The sequence below is a fragment of the Dunckerocampus dactyliophorus genome, chromosome 11, assembly GCF_027744805.1.
Source record: "Dunckerocampus dactyliophorus isolate RoL2022-P2 chromosome 11, RoL_Ddac_1.1, whole genome shotgun sequence".
NCBI lineage: Eukaryota > Metazoa > Chordata > Actinopteri > Syngnathiformes > Syngnathidae > Dunckerocampus > Dunckerocampus dactyliophorus.
Genome location: NC_072829.1, coordinates 2,258,966 through 2,280,933, shown reverse-complemented (window position 1 = coordinate 2,280,933; position 21,968 = coordinate 2,258,966). Strand labels below are relative to the sequence as shown.

Here is a 21,968-nt window from a genome sequence, read left to right as displayed (position 1 = left end):
TTAATTACTTAAAATTTTACATTCAAACATTTTAAATGAGAAATATTAAAATATTAACAAATCAATAATAATAATAATATTTTAATTAAAAATTCTTATGAAATTTTAAATTGTAATTATTTAATTAATTTTCCATAATTATGTTTTTCCTCAAAATATTCCAGCTTTATTCTCATCAAATGACAACTTTTTTTCCTCGTAATATTGCAACTTTATTCACGGAATATTTCAAATTTATTCAGTTTTTTCCCCCCATTTTTGCTGTTTCACATAAAATGACGCCATTTTCTTTAATATTTCAGCTTTAATTGCAATATATTGATTTTGAACTAATACATAAAAAATAATACAATAATAATGAATAAATATTCCAATAGTAATATTTTAAGTTTTAAAAAAATTCCCCCAAAAATCATTCGCTATTTTTTGGGGCGATCCAAATGTTGGTGATAATGCGTGTGCACCGTGAGCGACTACTGAAACGTCCCACGGTCAGTGAAGTGACTCATGTGGAAATACGACACATGCGCCCGGCGCTCCATAAAATCTCTTTTTATTTACATTTTTTGTTGTTTTTTTTACAAGCTGCTCGCTCGCTCTCACTGGTTTTCTTGTCGACACAAAGCAGAAAGTCAGTCAATAGAAATACTTCACACAGAAAACACCCCCTCTATTATAGATCCTGCTCGTGCGTCACGCAGCTTCAACGGAGTCGCTTCAAAAACATTTTTAAAAACGGCAATAAGTCAATAATCCATCAGGATGGAAATACACCACTCGGGCAAAAGTAGCGGGACACCTTGCGCAGCTTCCAACACACTCTCGGAGCCCTTCTACTTCTTCCACACCAAACTCCTCCGAGCGAAGCCTGCCTTTGTGGTAGGGGTGTAACGCTACGTGCATTCTTCATCCCATTTCTCCCTGCATTGTTTTTCTTACCAGACACAGGCGTACACATTTTACACATCACTTTAGGGACAGCAAGTGTTGAAATCCTTGCATTTTACTCAAAAGACACCTTCTAAAATATCGATTATTATAATTAGCATAGTAGCATTTTCAGCACGTTTCATGGGTAGACATATAGTATAAACACTATTATCATGCTAGGTGTTAGCATGCTAACGTTTGCATGATAGCATTGCTGGCATGCTAATATTAGCATAGTAGCATTTTTAGCCGTTTCCATGGGTAAACACTTATATAAACCACTATCATGCTATGTGTTAGCATGTTAACATTAGCATAGTAGCATTTTTATCCATTTTCATGGGTAGACACTATCATGCTAGGTGTTAGCATGTTAACATTAGCACGTTAGCATTGCTAGCATGCTAACATAATTATACTAACATTTTTAGCATTTTCTGAGGTAGGCACTTATACAAACACGTAGCGCTATTATGCTATGTGTTAGCATTGTTAGCATCCTTTAAGTCATCCAAACCCTTCCATGGTATGTTTTCATGGTCATGGAATCTAAATATGGAGATAAAATAAATGCAGGACTAACATTTATGGTGCAAATCACAATATGGGGGAACTATGACGCTTGGCGCAGGTCTGCGCTCTCAAAGTGCTTTTCTAGTTTGACATGAAAAAGTAAACATTTTAGGAAAAACTATTGCAATGTTATAAGAACAACGTCAGAATATGAGAAAATAAGTTAAAAATGAAGAAAAAAACACAATAAAGTCTTAATGTGCGAAAAAAAATTATCCATTTACAAGCAAAAAGTCACAATTTTACAAAAAAATCATATCATATCATATCATATATCATATCACATCATATCATATCATATCATATCATATCATATCATATCATATCATATATCATATCATATCATATCATATCATATCATACGAGAGAATACTGTAAGCTTGACCAGAAAAAGGAATCATTTTATTACAAAAAATATTGCAATTTTATAAGTAGAAAAAGTTCCAATAAAAATCAGAATTATTGCTATTTTTAAAATATTTTATTGTGAAATGTGGGAAATTTACTAGAAAAAAGTTGCAAAGGCAGAAGATGAAAATGCTAATATTGTCATAAAAATAAAATAAAATAAAATGTGAAAATACGCTCTATGAAAAAAAAACATTTTTTTTTACAAGACAATACTGCAATTTTACAAGTTTAAAAAGTGAATGTTCTGAAAATATCATCATTTTAAAAGAGATGACTGCATTGCAAGATGAACGTTGTCATGTTCTGAGAATAAAATTGCAATATTATGAGAAATCGGAATTTGGCTACAAATAAGTCGCAATTTTACGAGAAAATAAGTTCCACCAGAAAAAGTAAAGAGGAAAAAAAACTGCAATGTTACGAGTGTGAAATCAGAATATTGTAGGGGGGGAAAAATCAGAATTTTACAAGAAATTTCTGCAATTTTACAAAATGAGCATTGCCTCCTTCCGAGAATAAAATCTTTATAATTTGACAAAAGTCAGAATTTTACGAGAAATAAGTTGCAAGATTTATGGAAAAATAAGTTTGACCAGAAAAAGTAAAGAGAAACAAAATACTGCAATTTCAAGTGTAAAATCTGAATATTATAGGGGAAAAAATCCAGAATTTTACGAGAAATTATTGCAATTTTCAAGATGAGCGTTGCAGTATTCCGAGAATAACATTTTAATAATATCACAAAAGTCTGAAAAAGTAATGAGGACAAAAATACAGAAATTTTAAGTGCGAAATCAGAATATTATGGGGGAAAAAAATCGGAATTTTCCAAGAAATTATTGCGGTTTTACGAGATAAATGTTGTCATATTTGGAGAAGAAAATGTTCATGGAAAAGTGAGACTAGGAAAGCTAATTCAACATGAGAAGCTGAATGGGGAGAAATGCGCACATTCTAAAACTCATTCAAGTAGTTTCCAGGAAAGCTAAGCAGTTTGATGTTTTGTACGTCCTTTCCAAAATAAACCCAAGCATCACCTTAGACGCCAGGCCCGTGACGACCCGCGATGATGGCGTAGCGTTACACCCCCACTTTGTGGCGCTTGCTTTCTGCAACGGGAAGTCCCACAAAGCGGCGAGGTTGTAAAGGATCCAAAATGTGTCGCTAGGATGAAGAATTAAAGATTGCAGGACACTTAAGGACGCCGGTCCTTCCTCTCAGTGATCCAGTTGTGGATTAGGGGCGTGTCCCAAGACTTTTGTCCACGTAGGAAGTGATTAAAAGTCACTTCGTAGCGGTGATCTACACTTTCATGCATCTCATAACGAGGATGGAATGGAGGCCACGGCCGTCACAAACGTCACACTCGTCATCCAAGCGGCCATCTTGGCCCAAACAGGAACTGAAACACTTTCACTGTAGAAGTTTCCTGTGTGTACTGCAATACCGCGTACTCCTGCAGTGCAACAAACACCGGAGAGCACCGAGGTCACATGTCAGCGCCGCCCAAAAAAACACACAAAACCATTTCAGCATCATCAGTATCATCAGCAGGACGTGGTGAGGACTGTTTTGGCCTTGGTGGAGGTCTACGACTCACTCGGTGTCGTTCTAGTTTTTATTCTGTGATGTGCATTGTGACCTCTACAGAACCCCTTTCACAATAAAACCTTCTTTTTCTGTCGTGCCTTGTTATTATTATTATTTTTTAAACTCTTGTTTCAGGGTGATGGTTCAGTCCTCTCTTTTGTGGACCTTCCTAAAATGAGTCCACGTTTTTGTTCAAGTGCTCTTATTTTGTAGTGTCTTCTCTCCTCCCTGCTCGCTTTGCTTCCTTCCCAGATCAGCTGTTTTTCGCGGTGAGGGGCGGAGCAACGGGGTGCACCCGGAGCCGCGCAGCTCTAGCAGTAAGATGGCAGGTCGTTCTGTCGGCATTCTTCATTAGTCAAAAGTTTGGAGACACTTTATCATGCTAGTGAATGAGAAAGCGTCTCCAAACTTTTGACTGTTACACACGTGCAACAAAAAGTCAAAAGGTTGGAGACACTTTATCATGTTAGTGAATGAGAAAGCGTCTCCAAACCTTTGACTGGTACATGCAGACAAAAAACTGTCAAAAGTTTGGAGACACTTTATCATGTTAGTGAATGAGGAAGCGTCTCCAAACTTTTGATTGGGACATACAGACAAAAAACAGTCAAAAGGTTGGGGACACTTTACCATGGTAGTGAATGAAAAAGCGTCTCCAAACTTTTGATTGGTACATACAAAAAAAACACTCAAACTTGGGAGACACTTTCTCATCCACTAACATGAGAAAGTGTCTCCAAACTTTTGGCTGGTACAGACATACAAAAAAAACACTCAAAAGTTTGGAGACACTTTCTCATCCACTAACATGAGAAAGTGTCTCCAAACTTTTGGCTGGTACAGACATACAAAAAAAACACTCAAAAGTTTGGAGACACTTTCTCATTTACTAACATGAGAAAGTGTCTCCAAACTTTTGACTGACACATACATACAAAAAAAACCAGTCAGTGGCGACACTTTATTATGTTTGTGAATATGAAATATTGCCTATATTAAATTGAGACATGTCATGCACTAGGACCGAGCAGAAAACCAACGCTCATGTGTTCTAAGCCTGTTACGCTTTAGACTGCCTACAAGCCAGTGATTGGTCTAGAGCCTTGAGTTCGTAGTTTACGACATATTTTCGGCTTCATATTGCTCTGAGGTGTAGGGTAAGCTCCGCCCCTTGTTCCCACACACTTCTGGTAAGGTTAAGAATGACAGTATCTATCTTTGCCTTGCCTCATTGCTCCGTCCCAGCTGCCCTTTTTGGCTTAAGCAGTGTTTTAGTTTCTTCTGTTAGCACCTGTGCTTATGCGCACAATCAAAAGTTGTTTTTTTCCTCTTTGGGGGGGGCGTAACCCACAAAGAAGTGACGTCGGTTTTGGGGTGGGGTAGGGTGGGAGATCTGAACCTTGGAGAATATGAGGTGCTCGTGAAATCTTCACTTCCTGTGATGCTACATGTCCATTAAAGACGTCTACGGACCAAAACATGGCCGACGAGTTAATCCTGGCTTTGGATGCGGAAAATCTGCCACTACTTTAATGCCCTTGGAGTTTGTAGTACAACTTCCTGCGACTACATTCATGATATTTTAATGTAAACGCAGAAGCATCAAGAAAAAGTCGCCATCTTGTGAGAGATGAGTCAGCGCCCCCTAAAGGAAGGAGGGCAGAGAAAAGACTGCAAGTGGGGAAAGGTCCTTAAAGAGAGATAAAAAGTTATGGCGTGGATGTAAACATGTTAGCTAGTACTTGTACATTCCTCATCCAGACGCTGATGGATCATGTGACCATGTGGAGGAGGTGTAATAGTGACACACACACACACACACATGCATGCACACACACACACTCATTCCTGAGCAGCTTTAACTCTCCATGTGAACACAATGAAGTCCAACAGAATCAGATGCAGAACCAGACCGGACCAGGACACAGTCTTCTACCGGCACCATCCTCGCTAAATTGGAACCCACTTTTTCGGTTCTGGACTTCACACCCAGAATACGTGACAGTTCTCTTCAAAACTCTGCCAGGCGGAAAAGAGTCCCCGAGCGGTGCTGACCCGCTAATGCCGCCGTGCCTTAAGTGTGCCGCCTTCGGGCCGGGATCACAGCCAGAAGTGGTTTCTCCTCAGTTTGAAACCAGACGCGTTTCTGATGGCGTCTCTGGCACTCCACCAGGTCGGTGTCGCCTGTTCCCGCGAATCGGGTCAGGTCAGGTAGGGTGAGCGGAGGCGTCGTGTCACAAGCTGGACTCGGAGTCGGCGTGAAGTGTTTTTTTCTCCTGCGCTGTGTGGTTCCCATTGAGCACAGCATACCTGAGAGGGAAGACAGAACAAATATGAAGCATCTCGCATATAGTTTAATACTTTCATAAGTGGTAGTGTCACTGTGTGGGACTGCACGAGTGCTGCCGATACTATAGGAGCTGCGGTTCAATGGGGAAAACATAGTGTAAATATCTGGCAACACAAGCGAGTAGCAAGATAATTGTGTGTCTACAGTCAAGCATGGTGGTGGTAGCGCTCATGGGTCAAGGCCGCATGAGTGCTGCCCACACGGGAGGAGCTGCAGTTCAATGAGGAAAACAATCTTGTGTAAATGTCTGGCAACACAAGTGAATAGCAAGATAATTGAGTGTCTACAGTCAAGCATGGTGGTGGTAGCATCACGGGTCAAGGCTGAACGAGTGCTGTCTGCACTGGGGGAGCTGCGGTTCAAGGAGGAAAACATTGACTAAATATCTGGCAACACAAGTGAGCAGCAAGATAAATGTGTCTAGAGTCAAGCATGGTGGCGGTAGTGTCACGGTCCGGGGATGCACGAGTGCTGCGCAGACTGGGAGAGCTGCGGTTCAATAAGGAAAACAGTCTTGTGTAAATGTCTGGCAACACAAGTGTGTAGCAAGATAATTGTGTGTCTACAGTCTAGCATGGTGGTGGTAGCATCACGGGTCAAGGCTGAACGAGTGCTGTCTGCACTGGGGGAGCTGCGGTTCAAGGAGGAAAACATTGCCTAAATATCTGGTAACACAAGTGCGTAGCAAGATAAATGTGTCTAGAGTCAAGCATGGTGGTGGTGGTGTCACAGTCTGGGCCCGCACGAGTGCTGCTAGGACTGGGCTGCTGCGGTTCAATGAGGAAGACAGTATTGTGCAAATATCTGGCGACACAAGTGAGTAGCAAGATGACTGTGTCTTGCCTACAGCCAAGCATGGTGGCGGTAGTGTCACGGTCCGGGGATGCATGAGTGCTGCGCGGACTAGGGGAGCTGCGGTTCAATGAGGAAAACATTATTGTGTAAATATCTGGCAACACAAGTGGGTAGCAAGATAATTGTGTGTCTACAGTCTAGCATGGTGGTGGTAGCGTGACGGTCCGTGGATGCACGAGTGCGGTCCGCACTGAAGGAGCTGTGGTCCAACGAGAAAGTATAGTCACTTCAGGCCAGGGTTCTCTTTTCTGCTACTCTCTTGTGTTGCCAGATATTTAGACAATAATGGCTGTGTGCTAGTAGTAAATCTATGCCGCTACGCAATCTGTACACAGACTACTCTAAAGTATGTCCAAGTGTGCTTTCTGTGTTATTGCTCCATGACAAGTGGATATGCAGGGTGTACTCTCATGGTCAGATGCCGTACTACAGTGTACTATACTTTATATGGTGCACTGTATTTCAATTCACCAGATGAGAGGTTCTGGTTGTGGTCCAAAAATGCAAGCAGAGTGTTTAGTCTGCGTCTGATCCGGGTCTTAAGAGTGGGTTTCATTAAACAAACCTCCATTTTGCGGTGGCTCAGCTTTGCACAAAACCCAACAGAAGCGCCACATGTCCCGCATCCACTTTACATTTCAACCACGAGTGTTTTTTCTTTTTCCCGTGCGTGTGCGGCGCGTACGTGTCGGCTCTTTAAAGAGACAAGCGGTCGTCTCCACCGCTCACCCATCGCTCTGCGAGTGGTGGCTTACGAACAAAAACATCTTAATTGACCACGTGTTTGCAATGTGGCAGCCGTTTATGGTCTCATAAAAAGGTCGCGTGTCCACTCTTTCACCGTTGCTAAAGTTTTCTTGTATCATATTTTCTTGTTCGTTGGCTAAGACACCCCCCCCCACACACACACAGCCACTCTGCCTGACCTCTAATCAAACGAGGCCACTTGGGTTGGCATGCAATCATCACCATCGTCATCGTCTCATTGGCAGTCATGATGTGTGCTGAGACGGCGCACAGCGTGACAACGTGCCGCTGATTGCAAACACAACAAACTTCCTCCAGCGACCTCAAGTCTTCTTCACGTCAGGTCCTGCAAAGTATGAAGATCACTAGAAAGTGAGACCGTCAACCTCACCATCTCATCGTGCGTTGGACGACGTTGTGGACTGCCACCCGAGCAGGCTTCACCAGTTCATGCTCACAGACTAGATAGGACAGCTCTAGGCTGACTAGATAGGACAGCTTGCACTGTCACAGTGCTTGTACTTTGCAGTACGGGTATTGTAATCCTACTAGATGACCTGCAGGAATGTAAGAGTTAAGACAGAGCGTGTTTGGAAGTTAGAGTTTACGTGAGTCACTGGACTAGATGTTCATTCCTCCTGGATGAGCGGCGGCCGCGGTGGACCACTACATAGCTAATTGCGTCCAGGAGTGTGTGTGTGTGTGTGTGTGTGTGTGTGTGTGTGTGTTTAATTGGCGGCGTGACACAGTGCAACGAGGCGACAACACTGGTCAGCTGACTTGTGAGTAAACAGTGTGTGCACTTTCCATCTTCTCTTGTTTGACTCGTTGTCATGGCAACATCACCTTTCAAAGACTTGCATGGTACACAAACAGAATGTAAAAAGAAGATGAAATAAAGGTTAAAAATTCATTTGCATTTGATCCACTACCAGCCAGCAAGCATTTGGACCCTGCACGGAGCTTTCATGTGTTCATGATACGCACAAATGAGTCCTGTCTTGAAGAAAGCACACTCTTTTTCATAGCTGGCTTTTCGTCAGGTACGGCTTGTGTATGAAAGTATACAGTATATACACAATTTAACGTGTTTTTAAACCATCAGGGCACCTTAGGGGACCAAACGTGTACATTTAATTATTCCGATTTATAATATATTGGTTCATTTTTATGTTCATTGTATGAAATGGGGTCAGTATGTGATATTTGTATGATTATTTTTGAAAGATTTTCACACAGTATATGCCAACACTCCTTTTGGTCCCACTGACTCCCACAAAGACCCACTCGATATCATTTGACTGATGTCTTCTTTAACTCATTCATTCCCAGGCATTTTTCAAAAGACAACCCCTTCAGTAGCGGCCATTTTAGACCATTTTGGCTGATCTTTCAAGGCACACAGAATATTGTGTTCTATGGTTACATAAACACAGACCAAAACTCATATCCCGATATATTTATGTTGAATATCAATATACGATATATTGGTATAATTGGTTGTTTTACGTCAAAATAACAGTTTATTTACAAATAAAACAACATGAACGTGTACACGCGTGCGTGCATGTGCATACGTTCAAATTTCCTTCTGCACGCTACACTCCTCCACGGTCTCTCACTTCCTCCTTTCTGTCATGTGTGATTCTTCCATTGACATGATCCAAATGCACTTCTGCCATCTTGTGGCCGTTTTTATGGCATCATCACCTCTTTTTGCCTCTCGTGGAAAAAAAACTCAAAGACGTATACAGTCAAACCTGTCTTAGCGGCCACCTGTATAGAACGGCCACCTGCCTATAGCAGCCACTGACAAATCCCCCGCAGAAAATGTACGTGTTATAGACCCTGTGTATAGTGGTCACCTGTCTAACGCGGCCAGCGGCCACCCATTTTGTATCCCTTGGTCAATATCTGACCGCATATTGCAGCCAAAATGCCGACTCAAGCAGAAGCTTCATGCACGAAAAAGTTTCGTTTTTTAAGCAATGAAGCCGTCGTGTGTAGACTTTAATTACTGAGTCCTAGTTCGACATAAAAAAGCCGTCTTCTTACTTTGCAATGCCGCCCTGAAAAGATTCAATGACGGCCAAAACGGTAATCTTCCCACTTTGCAATGCTGTGAATAGATTCTAAAATAGCCAAAACACCTGAATAAAACATCTAAAATATCACTTAATTGCCGACTAATTAGAGATTAGAAGCCCATTCAATAAGAAAGGAGTGATGGTATTGTTAGTTTACGACGATCTTCGCACCTCCTCCGCACTCAATTGTTCAGGCACACACCCATTCATGACTGCTTCACGCGTATCCTGTACATATATCCTCGGGCTCCTTCACTAACATTTTTATTTCTTGCTTTTAAAATCGTGTTTTAAGAAAAATCAAAGATGGAAATTTGTGACGTTCTGCAGGAGAGGAGCGAGCGTCCCCTGTCCTGTGCTCTTATTTGGCGGGCGGTGCCGCTTCATTCCTGGTGGCCACGCAGCTGCGGTCAATTAACATTTGCGGTGGATAAAAGGCCAGCGCCGTCGAATGTGCGGCGCTGGTTCATTGTTGTTATTGATATTACTAGTTTCCTCACCGGAGCTGTTACCTAGATTTACCTACCTGTTTATGTGTCAACAGAGCCTTTTCCCCTATGTCTCTTGGTTTTGCTCCAGTCTTTTTGTGAATACATGCTAATATGTGTGCGCACAAAGTCAAAATGGCCGCCAACCTGTCTATAGCGGCCACCTGTCTATAGCGGCCACTTTTGCCGTTTCCCTTCAGTGGCCGCTATAGACAGGTTTGACTGTATTTATGTTGTTGGGTTGGGGCGCTCGGGTTAAAGAAATGTAGAACTACGTCTTGGGTATTGAATGACTTAATATATTACTTTTTTATTTTTGTGAGGGAACTTTTTGGGGACATAAGGGTACAAAGTAAATGTTTTTCCATTAACTATCATCCCCAACCAGCAGAAGAAGCAGAGGTGTGAAAGCTCCCTTAGCTCCTGCCACCAATCACAGCTTCATCGTTGCCAACAGTGACAATGAGGAGGATTTATGACCTTAAACGTGGAGATCAGTGACCTTTACACCTTCTCGACCAACCGGCATGACTGCCGCTTTCTTCGAGCTCCTGACTGGCTGCAATCATCCTATGCTTACAAGCTGCAGCGCCGCCTGCTGCTTTGGCACGCACTCGGGGGCGTTGCTCGTCCCAAACGTGGAAGCTCCTCGTCCCGGGGCGTTGAGGGGGCGGGGCTGCCGGTCACCTGGGCGGTCAGCTGAGTGCATACAGCAGTACCATTCAAAGAGCTATGACGCCGTTGGCTCACTTATAGCTCTGAAAATGGCGCTGCGGTCTGCAACAGAGGCGTCTGGCAGCCGGCGGCGTCACGCTCGATTCTCTCTCTCACACACGCGCACACGTCCACATGCACGCCCACCACGACTCACACGCAATTATGCATCATAGCAGCAAAAAATGTAAAAAATGAATAACTGTGGTGGGCGCTTTTTGGCATTCTGCACGTCAGTGAGGAACAACTTTTCAGTGCACAAAACACGATCAGTAACTATGAGCCAGTACACACCGAGGAGTTGCGTTCAAAGACACCACGTCATTTAAGTTGGATTCACATGTTTTGAGTGAATTTTCTGGGATTTCCAAGCATAATTAAATGCAGCAAATTGTACTTCCGCATTAAGAGTTACAAAGCCAGCGACAAGAATGTCCACTTTTTGTTTTTCTTTGCATTTCTCTCTGTTTAGACCGCACATACACGCATAATAAAGACGTTGTTGCGATGTTCGGAGTGTCCGTGAATGCATCTCGTGGTCTGTCTGGTGACAATGAGGAAGTGTTGCAATGACGATGTCACTAGAGTCGTGTTTGGGAGTTGGAGATACATATTTGGTGTTGGAATTGCACTGCTGTTGATGTGTTCAGGCCAGAATAAAGTTATAAAAAAGCGTCAGACTCTGTGTGACTCCGTGGGGAGCTACACCAGCGCGCCGTGGCGTGCCGCGATGCGTATGCGTTAATTACGCAAAAAAGTGTAACGGATTTAATGAAATAAATTCGTTACTGCCGTTATTGAGCTATTTTTGACAGCCCTAAAAAAAAAAAATATACATTCAAGGTTGTAATATGATGAGAAACAAACAAAACAAACAACAGTTGGAATTTTGCAAAAATCTAAATTTTCCAAAAATAAAAATAGGAAAAAAAATAGGACAAAAGAAATGATTCGTCATCACAGCAAAAAAATAAAAAATCCTGGTAGAATCACGAAGTACAACCGCGCTTACTTACGACATGTAAGCAACACAGACAAAAGTATTGGGACAGCAACTGGACAAAAGTGACAAAAACACGCCCATCCCTGATATAACGTAAGCAGAAGACCACTTTTAACAAGTGGTTTCATTCCTGCCTCTTCAATTTCCTTGTATTTGTTTCCATGTTAGTGTTTGCAGGCTGCGTGCTCGTTGTGCTGCACTATCAGCAGCATTACTGCAGGACGATTATGCCGCGGAGCCCCCGCGGTGTCCACAACCTGGAATAATGACTTCTTGTTATTTTTTTCACACTTAATCCCGGCGTGCAGACGTGCGTGTCCCTGGAGTCACTTGATTCCCACTGCAGCCTGAGCAACTTCTCTGATTAACCGAATACATTGGAAGCGGTCTCACGCACTATTAATTCACATTAATCATACTTTTGCATTTGCGTGCGCCGCTAACGAGGCTGCAGCACAAATTGCAAGCTTTTTTCACCGCTGTCTGACATCTTTGCCATTTATCTTACTCTGCGCTGACATATTGTTACAAATGCTTTACGATCAACTCACTGGATTCATTTCGGTTCATTTAATTATTGTCTTCATGAAGATTGCACCCAGTGGTCACAACAAAACAACCTGCCGCATTGCCTCCAATTTGTTTGGCTTTCCTGCATCATTAGCATAAATAAATTCTGCTTGAACCTAGGGGTGTCAGGATTCCTTATAATAACGATTCGATTCGTATCACGACTCGTGGTTGCTGATACAATTCAAGGACGATATTGGTTCATTTAGAACGATGTGATCCAAAGCGATTCAGTAACTATAAATCGATTCAGTAACTTTTTAGCCGAAAACCAGTGCGACTGTGAAATAAATACCTGGAACATGGACAGTGCAGGGGAAGTTTCCTAGATTCCCGTTGTTTTTTGAAAGGGAATCAGGTATAAATGATTAATAATGGTGATGTACTTAAGAATAAATGACCAATGAGTACAAAAAGCTAGAGTTAAAAATGCAATACAAAATCAGGATGATGGCAAAATCAGGTGGCACAGCTTGCCACGATGAATTATTTACTTTGAATAGTGCACTCCAAACCTGCACTTTGCACCCAAAGGTGAGGGACATTGTGCTAATTCCTCAGCAAATGAAAGCGGCATGGTACCGGAGCAGCCATTTGAAAGAACCGTGCAGCAACTAGCAAGTAGTGTGGCCTCCTTGTACCTTTTGCCGCTGAGAGGGTCGGGACAGGTCCTCCGTCTTGATGGCGCGCTGAACAGAGACACTGAACAGGATAGCGTGGTGTGGTGGGTTTATGATAAGAACCTTTGATAATGATGCGACCAAATCGGAAGAGCAAAAAGATACTTTGCATGTGAAGCGACGGCAGATGGCGTGCAGCGGTGTAAGGAAACGTGGTAATGCAAAAGAAGAATACATAAAAAACGCGAGTGTCAACAAAAATAACATCTTCCCAGCCTTCCCTCTCTCCTTCTTCCTAGCCGGCACAAGCAAGTGCGAGCCATTTATTGCTTCCGCGTGCGTAAGCGTATGTTTTGACCTGGACACGTCGCGCCGGATGATGATGCCACTAAGCATCACTGCTACCGGACCGTAAACTACCGTCTAGAGGCGTACAAACGTCCTTCCTTTGCATGTTGTCCCCATAAAGGAGTTTCAGACAAGGACAGATGAGTTAAATATGAATACTGAATGAAGTGAATCAACTGACCAACGGAAGAAAAAGCGAGTCAACAGTATTTCGCAGGTCCGCTACAACTCCCATGACCACCACATGCCCGGAAGACGATGACGTCACAGACACAGACTGAATCCAGGAACGTCTTTAGCAATAAAAGTGCTAAAAAAAAACACACTGTTAGTTTTTTATGCGACCCAGAATTCCTGGCTGCTCCCCTGCTACAAAAAAGGAACCATAAAATCACCTTCATTTAGACAAAAACATACTTGACTTACCCTTTAAAGACAACGTGTGAAACTTCCAGAGAACGAGACGCCTTCTTTAAGGAGACTTTGGCGAACTTCCGCTGCTGAGAAAAGCCGCTCTCGTCCGCTGAATTCAATTCTTTTTTGGGTTATCATCTTAACCGTCTGGCTGTCACACACATTCGGGGGCGTGTTAGCTGTCGTGTGACGTGAGCAGCCACGGGCCTCCAAAACTCACCATACTCCGTCAAGCCGAATTAAAGCTTTTTACCCCCGCAAGATAGTTTTCGTGGCATGTGTCCGTAGTTAGGTTCCACACGGCAGACATTGCTTTTGTTTTGAGGGAAAGTGGGAGGACGACACTGCCCAACATGTTAGTTAGATGCAACAGTGCTAGCCACAGGTGACTGCCTGTTGTGATCAGCGCTGAAAGGCATTCATCAGCCGAGCTGAAATGCTAACATGCTAACAGTTACAGTAGATAGCAAGCTAGCTAGCACCAAGTACTGAACATGATAGGGCAGTTTTATCGTGATGTGTCTTCATGCCATGTACACAAATGTGTGTGTGTGTGTGTGTGTGTGTGTGTGTGTGTGTGTGTGTGTGTGTGTGGTCACAGACTCACTTGAGAGCAAACCTCGTGAGACTGTAGATCTAGAGCAGCTAGACAGGCACTGGCCTGGTGTTGCAGAACCAGAGCAGCAGTTTGGAGGCAGAGGAGCAGCTGCTGGAGAGACCAGGAGGACCAGGAGGAGGACCAGGAGGAGGACCAGGAGGAGGACCAGGAGGAGGACCAGGAAGAGGAAGGTGGGATTTGTCGGAGAAATGAGGAAGGAAAAATAAAAAGGTGATGAAGAAAACATAGGTGACAAAAGAAAACGGTGAAATAATTTGAAACATGAGAAGAGAAGATGAAAGCAGAAGAAAAGGATGGACAAGAAAGGAGGTGAGAATGACGATGAGCGTCAATGAAGAGAAGAGGCAGATGGCAGGTGGAGCAGAAAAGAACAAAAGTGGGAGGAGAAGAAAGAATGACGACAGTTTCAACCGGCAGAGGATGAGAAGAACACGAAGCCAAGGATAATGAGAAGATGATGGAGGAAAAGAAATGAAGCATGAGGGAGAAGGGAGTGAAAGAAAGAGGAGTAAAGGAGATGAAGAAAGAAGGATAAAGAGAAGAGGATGGAAGAAGAGGAGGAGGAGATATGAGACACAGGATGCAGAGAAGAAGGTGGATGAAATGGAGGCATAAAGGGAAAGGAGGGCAGGAGGAAAGAAGGGAAGGAAAGGAAGAGAGGGCGGAAAACGAGGTTAAAGTTCACACGTAAAGATCACATGTGTTTGTGTTATCATTTGCTATGCGCACTAAATATGTCTTAGATAGAGCGAGTGTGCAGCGATGGACACTTACCGCCCTCCACAGTCACCAGCGTGGCTTTGTGAAGGAAGGGGAGGAGCTACCAAACCAAAAAAAAAACCGGCGCTAAAAGTCAGAGCAAATTCATGTTTAAATGAATGGAGAAGTGGCGGGAAAAAGATCCCAATGTTGGTGATCATGGTGGTTGCAATTCACCATTAAAAAGGAGAGAAGAAAATAAGGAGAAAAACGACAAGAAAATACGACGGATTAGGAGAATAAAGAGAAAGAGAAGGAGCAAAAAGAGGAGAAGAAGAAGGGAGGAGGAGCAGAAGACGATGAAGAAGAAAACAACAAAGATGAAGAAGCAGAAGAAGAAAAAGACAAAGAAGAAAAAGATGAAGTAGAAGAAGAAAAAGAAAAAGAAGACGAAGAAGAAGAAGCAGAAGAAGAAGAAAAAGACAAAGAAGGCGCAGAAGAAGAAAAAGAAGATGAAGAAGAAAAAGATGCAGCAGAAAAGGAAAAATAAAAATATGAAAAAGAGTGATGACGAAGAACCAGAAGAAGTAGAAAAAGAAGAAGAGTAAAGACAAAGAACCAGAAGCAGAAGAAAAAGCAGAAGAAGAAGATGGAGCAAAAGTAGAAGCAGAAGAAAAAAAGATGAAAATGACGAGGAAGCGGAAGAAGAAAAAGAAGATGAAGAGGAAGAAGAAGCAGAAGAAGAAGGAAGCCGATGAAGAAGAAAAAGCAGCAGGAAAAAACATAGAAGAAGAAAAAGAAGAAGACAAGAAAAAAGGAAGGAACGATGAAGGAGGTAGATATAGTGATGGTCACGTGAGGTACATGTGCACTGATGACAGTGATGGATGTGGACGACGCGACTACACCGTCAACATTCGCACCCTCAGGAACTAAGTACACAGTGTGCACAGTATACTTATTGAAGTGCACTGATGCCAGCATCCCATTTCAGACTCATTACACGCCTTCATTCGACTTTTCATGAAACATTTCTTATTCCTGATCAGCACGTCTGTACTTGAGATGTCACACACTAAACACCTGAAACTACCGAAACACACTGAAAAACTACACACGACGTCACCTTTTATGCTTTAAGTACTGCTAAAGCAGGAATGATATCCATATTACATATGATATTACATATGATATCACACATCCTCACATCCCAATCAGACATGCATCTTTTTATGTAGCTGAAGTGGGACAACATGAGAATTACGTGTACAGTTGTTTATTGCAGGGGATATGTTCTCAAAATAGCCTGCAATAAGTGAAATCTGTGAAGTAGCCAACTTAGTTATTACATATGTTTGGGATGTGTGACATCCCCATCAGCATTGTAGTCCAATAAGAGCGACGTACCCCCCACTTGGTCAGATTTCCGTGATGAAGAACGTAGCTCCACGTAGTTGCTGGGGACAATAAAGTAAAAAGTTTCAAAACAATATGAATTCAAAAGATGAAAACATTTGCATCACAAAAATGCCTTCTGAAAAAAATCTGACCTCTCAAAACGCTCAGCGTCATGTCTGTCTCCCGCCGTATCCCGCCGACAGGTCTTTGGGAAGGCATTTTTGTGATGCAAATGTTTTCATCTTTTGAACGCTTATTGTTTTGAAACTTTTAACTTAATTGTCCCCAGCAACTAAGTGGAGCTACGTTCTTCATCACAGAAAATTGACCAGAACTGGAGACCAAGTGGGGGGTGAGTCGCTGTAATTGGACTACGGTGCTGATGGGGATGTCACACAACTTCATGTCAAAAAATCTGAACTATCCCTTTAAGGTGTGAAAGCCCTCACCGTGCACTTCATACACTTTTCTCAGACAGACATGAGCATTTTCTCACATTTCTCTCTTGTTTAAACACTCTCAAAGTTAAATTTCGTGAAGTGACTCGCCGTATTCACTCGCCTCGTGAGCAGCATTTCTGTATCCTTGCTAAAACATATTGCTCCTGTTGTTTTACTCCTCCTTGTTGTCCTCCATGAACCCAAGATTCATTTCCTGTATTCCATAATGGTGCCCTGGCGATCATACAACAATCGAAGATTAATTGACAATGGTCTAAAGCCAATCAGAATGCAGAACACAATGGGCGGGTTCTACCTTACCCAATCAGGGCTGTTGTGGTTCTATACTTCGCTGGGTGACGAGGTGGAAGGAATCTACACGTCTTCAACTCTCACATGAGTATACATCACCCTCTGCTGGTAGCAGTAGTAAATACAATAACAGACACATAAAACAGAGCACCGACAGGTCGCTCTAATACAGCACAAGGAAGCGGAACACAATGCACGTTCAACAAAAAAAAATGCAAAATTGCACTTAAAAAATCTGCAAAACAGCAACTGCGCGAAAGGTGAACCGCGATGTAGCGAGGGAACACTGTCTTTGGTAAACGTGTAAACCTGCTCCTTCCACAACGCACATCATTTTTTCTGCACAAATGAACAACAGAAGAAGAAGGAAACCTGACAGCAACTTCATCTCTGAGACACACACACACACACGCACACGCACACACACACACAGTAAGTAAAGCTCTATAAAGTTTCTTATTTAATGAGCTTGACCCAAATCTGTCCATCGTGCACAGGTGTGTGCACGTAACGAGCAGCATCCCTCTGATGAAGCTGTTCCTCATCCTCATTCGGACCGCCCACGGCGGCGCCCGCCGAGGGCAGCTGCCACCAAACACACACCGACTGGCAACACGAGCTCGCATCACAGACACGCAACACGAGCCAACACCGCTGTCACGTCTTGACAAGGTTGTTGCGTAAACGTGTTCTAAATTGAAACTCCAAGCAGGACGTTTGCTGCGTTTGTGGGGGCCCGCCGCGACCAAATTTGGACGGCCACAAATAGATTTGGCGCTCCCTGTTTGCCTTTGCTCATGAACACATTATAAGGCACCTGGTCTGCCGGAGAATAAGAACATGTAGCAAGAGGGATCAGTAATCAGACCCCTCTAGATACCCTCCACACCCGCAACCGCCACAAATACAATGCTGTCCTTTGTCCTGGCTGTGTTTTTTTTCCCACCACTGCACAATTTTATAATAAATACCTAAAAATAAAAACAAGTTGGAACTGTTCTGTTTGCACATTTGGAATGAACGTGTTGCACCGCTGCGGGCTGCTTCTCAGTCGCCATTATTTCAAGTAAGCCCCTCCCCTTCCCCTGTGTCGTCAAGATTTCTTTTTTCACGCCGTCTTCATCTACCTAACAAGCCCCAACTATATTTCAGACAACCACACAACACACGCTGTACTGTATACCTTCACTTTACACATGAATACTTCAAGTTACTCCCCCCTGACCCCACTCAGCATTTATTTTGTTAGCATCAATAGCAAGATTCCCACAAGGACCAGCTATGGTGTGTGTGTTTGTGTGTGTGCGTGTGTGTATAGCATGTTAGCGGCGCTCGTTTGTTGTGAGCTTGTGGTTGAAGGCAGCTGGCAGCATCAGAGCGGCGATTTAAAAAGCCGAGGGCAACATTTCCTGTTAGGATTTTCTCTTTGCTTACATCTGCAAGACATTGTTTTCTCTCCACACACAAACACACACACACACACACATGCACACACACTCTGCAGCTGCCAGTGTGTGTGTGTGTTTGTGTGTTTGTGCATTATCCCCAGTTAGAAGGAAACTTGTTTGTTTGTTCAAAATGGTCATTTCCTGTCGCCAGTGTGTGGGGCTGCGACAAATTCAAGGTGTGTTCTTCGTCGTATCGAACAAATGAACGAACCAACAAATTCTGATGAAGATCTGACCATGTGGCGCTAAGTTATGAACGTTTACAGTTTTGTGGCGAATCGGCAGATTGACCTTCAAGGTTTGACCTTCAAGGACCTTCTGGCGTCTGTAATTTTAATTTGGGCTCATTTGATCAAAGTCCCTAAAACTAGTTCGTCAAAGTATGACCCCTGGTTTTCGCCCAAAACGGGCGCTTCAGATAAAAATGGCTGACTTCCTCCTTGTTTTGGAACATGGGTTCTAGAGACTTTTTTGTGCATCCTTTCATGATAGACTTCTACACCAAATTTCGTGAAGATCTGTGAAACTGGTGGCGGGGGCTAATTAAAAGTAGAGCGCTACTGACTGAGTTTTGGGGGTTCGTGTTCGGAACATTAATTCTTTCCAACAAAACGAGCTAATATATTGGTGAGGACCTCAAAAATGCAAGGAAAGTCCCGGAGTCATTAGAATTAAAGCTGCAAGCAGCTCCACGCTCCTTCACTTGAGTGGGCGTGCATGTGCATTCCATTTCCTGTTGCTACTGAAGGAACTCAGGAAGTGACCTATGTATAGCTTCCATGGCGTTGTCTTCATCATATGTGCCTTGCGTTTCGTGGCTGAATTGTCTGATTGATCATCAACGTTTGTTGCCATTCCCCGCCCACACCTTATGGAACAGCCAAAAGTCCTTTGAAATAAAAAAACACCCGTCTGTCAACCAAAATCTGTCTAGTATCGGTCATTTTCATTTGGGCTCATTTGGTCAAAGTGCCTAGTGCCTGTTCGCTGAAATACAACCCTTGGTTTTCGCCCAAAATCGCTACCGGGAACCAAAATGGCTGACTTCCTGTTTGTTTTGGAACATGGGTCCTTGAGACTTTTTTGTGTGTCCTGTCATGATTGATGTCACTGCCAAATTTTGTGACGTTGTGAGAAACGGGTGGCAGGGGCTAGTGTTTTCAAAGTTTAAAGGGAGCGCTACTGAGTGAGTTTCAGGGGTTTGTGTTCAAGACCCCTGAAATATTACATTTTTTGCAAAAAAACTGACGCGCTTGCAAAGTTTGGTGAGTTGTCATGCACGTTAAGGCCCTCAAAAATGCAAGTTTCAAGAGGGCCATCGCACCGTTATTGCTTGGGCCTCAATAAACGTACTCTACGGCAGGGGTGCCCAAAGTGTGCAGATTGTTTCTGATTGGCCCACAGCATTTGTTAGAAAAAAAAGTGGCGGATTAAAATGCGTTTTTTGTGGTAATAAGCTGACAGCAGGAAGGGATAAAAGGCATTAGAGTGGAAAAATTTAGTGTTTTTCTTTCATCAAACTTTCAAACAAAACCATGCAGCTAATCTGGGAATAAATAAACGGTGTCTGTTGGCCTTTTTTGTATTATTAAGGAAAATCAAGCCAGGATTAAAGTTTGATCTCATGCAGTAAATAGGATTTATTTGGAGATAAGACGAGATGAGAAACGCATCATTTCAAAGAAAGCTATTATGGATTTGTTTTATGTTTTTGTGCTGACACATACATACGCTCTACTTGTATTAGCGACACCAAAATGTCCCTTCTTGTCATATAAATCTGCTCTTTTACTACTTTAGCACCTCAGAAATGAAGTTTGACCAATGTGGAATCTAATAGAAATCTTTTATCAACATAAAAATCTCATGTGCATTAACTGGCTTGTCTTTAGGGTGTGAATAGTTGCTGATTTACTGTGGAGGTTAAAAGAATTTCTAGATCTAAATCTGACATTCTAGAAGACTACACTAACTTGAACCCATAAGGAAAGTTATGGCAAAATGGCAGTGTGTCAGGTACGCTTGTTCATTTCCAGAAACTTCTTTTTGACCGTGAAAGCTAATTTCAAATCCATGTAACAATTGTAATGCTTGAAGAGGGTGTCAAATATTATAATTAAATTCTTCTTACAATATTTCTTCAATTAATTAATAGAAAACAAGCTACAGAAACTAGCTAGCATTTGCCTTAACCCACAAGAAACCATGGCGTCCCCAAAATGGCAGTTTGTCAGGTAAGCTAGGTCATTTCCAAAAGGTTATTTTTTTAGTATGAAAGCTAACTTGGGAATGAGGTCCTGCCCCAGGTGGAGGAGTTCAAGTATCTCGGGGTCTTGTTCACGAGTGAGGGAAGGTTGGAGCGTGAGGTCGATAGGCGGATCGGCGCAGCGTCTGCAGTAATGCGGTCGCTGTACCGGACCGTCGTGGTGAAGAGAGAGTTGAGCCGGAAGGCAAAGCTCTCAATTTACCGATCGATCTATGTTCCCACCCTCACCTATGGTCATGAGCTTTGGGTCATGACCGAAAGAACGAGATCGCGGATACAAGCGGCTGAAATGAGTTTTCTTCGTAGGGTAGCGGGACTCACCCTAAGAGACAGGGTGAGGAGCTCGGTTATCCGGAAAGAGCTCAAAGCAGAGCCGCTGCTCCTTCACATCGAGAGGAGCCAACTGAGGTGGCTCGGGCATCTAGTCCGGATGCCTCCCGGACGCCTCCCTGGTGAGGTGTTTCGGGCATGCCCAGCCGGGAGAAGGCCCCGGGGAAGACCTAGGACACGCTGGAGGGATTATGTCTCACAGCTGGCCTGGGAACGCCTCGGTGTCCTACCGGTGGAGCTGGAGGAGGTGGTCGGGGACCGGGAAGTCTGGGCTTCCCTACTGAGACTGCTGCCCCCGCGACCCGGACCCGGATAAGCGGAGGAAAATGGAATGGAATGGAATGGAATGGAATGAAAGCTAACTTTAAATCCATGTAACAATTGTAATGCTTTAATATGGTGTGAAATATTACAAATCTACTGTTCTTAATATATTTCTTCAATGAATTCATAGAAAACAAATGTGTCCAAATTTGTGACTGGCACTGTCGGTGGTGGTACGGTCCACCAAGTGTGATGCTACTGTAGATACAAGGATATTGACAAAAATCTTGGGACAGCTACAGGAAGTGGAAAGTGAAGAAAGGGGGACTTATTTAGCAGCTTTCATGCTTCTGGAAAGCCTTTCATGCCTTTATAGAGCATACGTTTTAGACAAATTGTCCAAAATGTTGCTAAGATTGGGGGACGACTAAGGATAACTAAGTCCAAGCTCTCATTGATTCATGGATAAAGAGCAGTGTACATTTTGAGTGA

General features: G+C 43.1%; 1 protein-coding gene across 4 annotated transcripts in view; it reads right to left on the bottom strand.

Annotated features, from left to right (window-relative positions):
- Positions 1-225: 225 nt before the first annotated feature.
- htr4 (5-hydroxytryptamine receptor 4) overlaps positions 226-21,968 on the bottom strand; it is a 107,541-nt gene continuing 85,798 nt past the window's right edge. Inside the window, exons 7-8 of one of the 4 annotated variants that reach the window (XM_054791737.1) lie at positions 14,308-14,406; positions 226-5,814 (exon numbers count right to left, since the gene is read on the bottom strand). In XM_054791737.1, the coding sequence (XP_054647712.1) occupies positions 14,346-14,406 (61 nt within the window). In that variant the 3' untranslated portion in view covers positions 226-5,814; positions 14,308-14,345. Of the gene's footprint in view, positions 5,815-14,307; positions 14,410-16,868; positions 17,274-21,968 lie in introns of those variants that run through there. The other 3 variants (XM_054791736.1, XM_054791734.1, XM_054791738.1) reach the window with 3 other exon arrangements.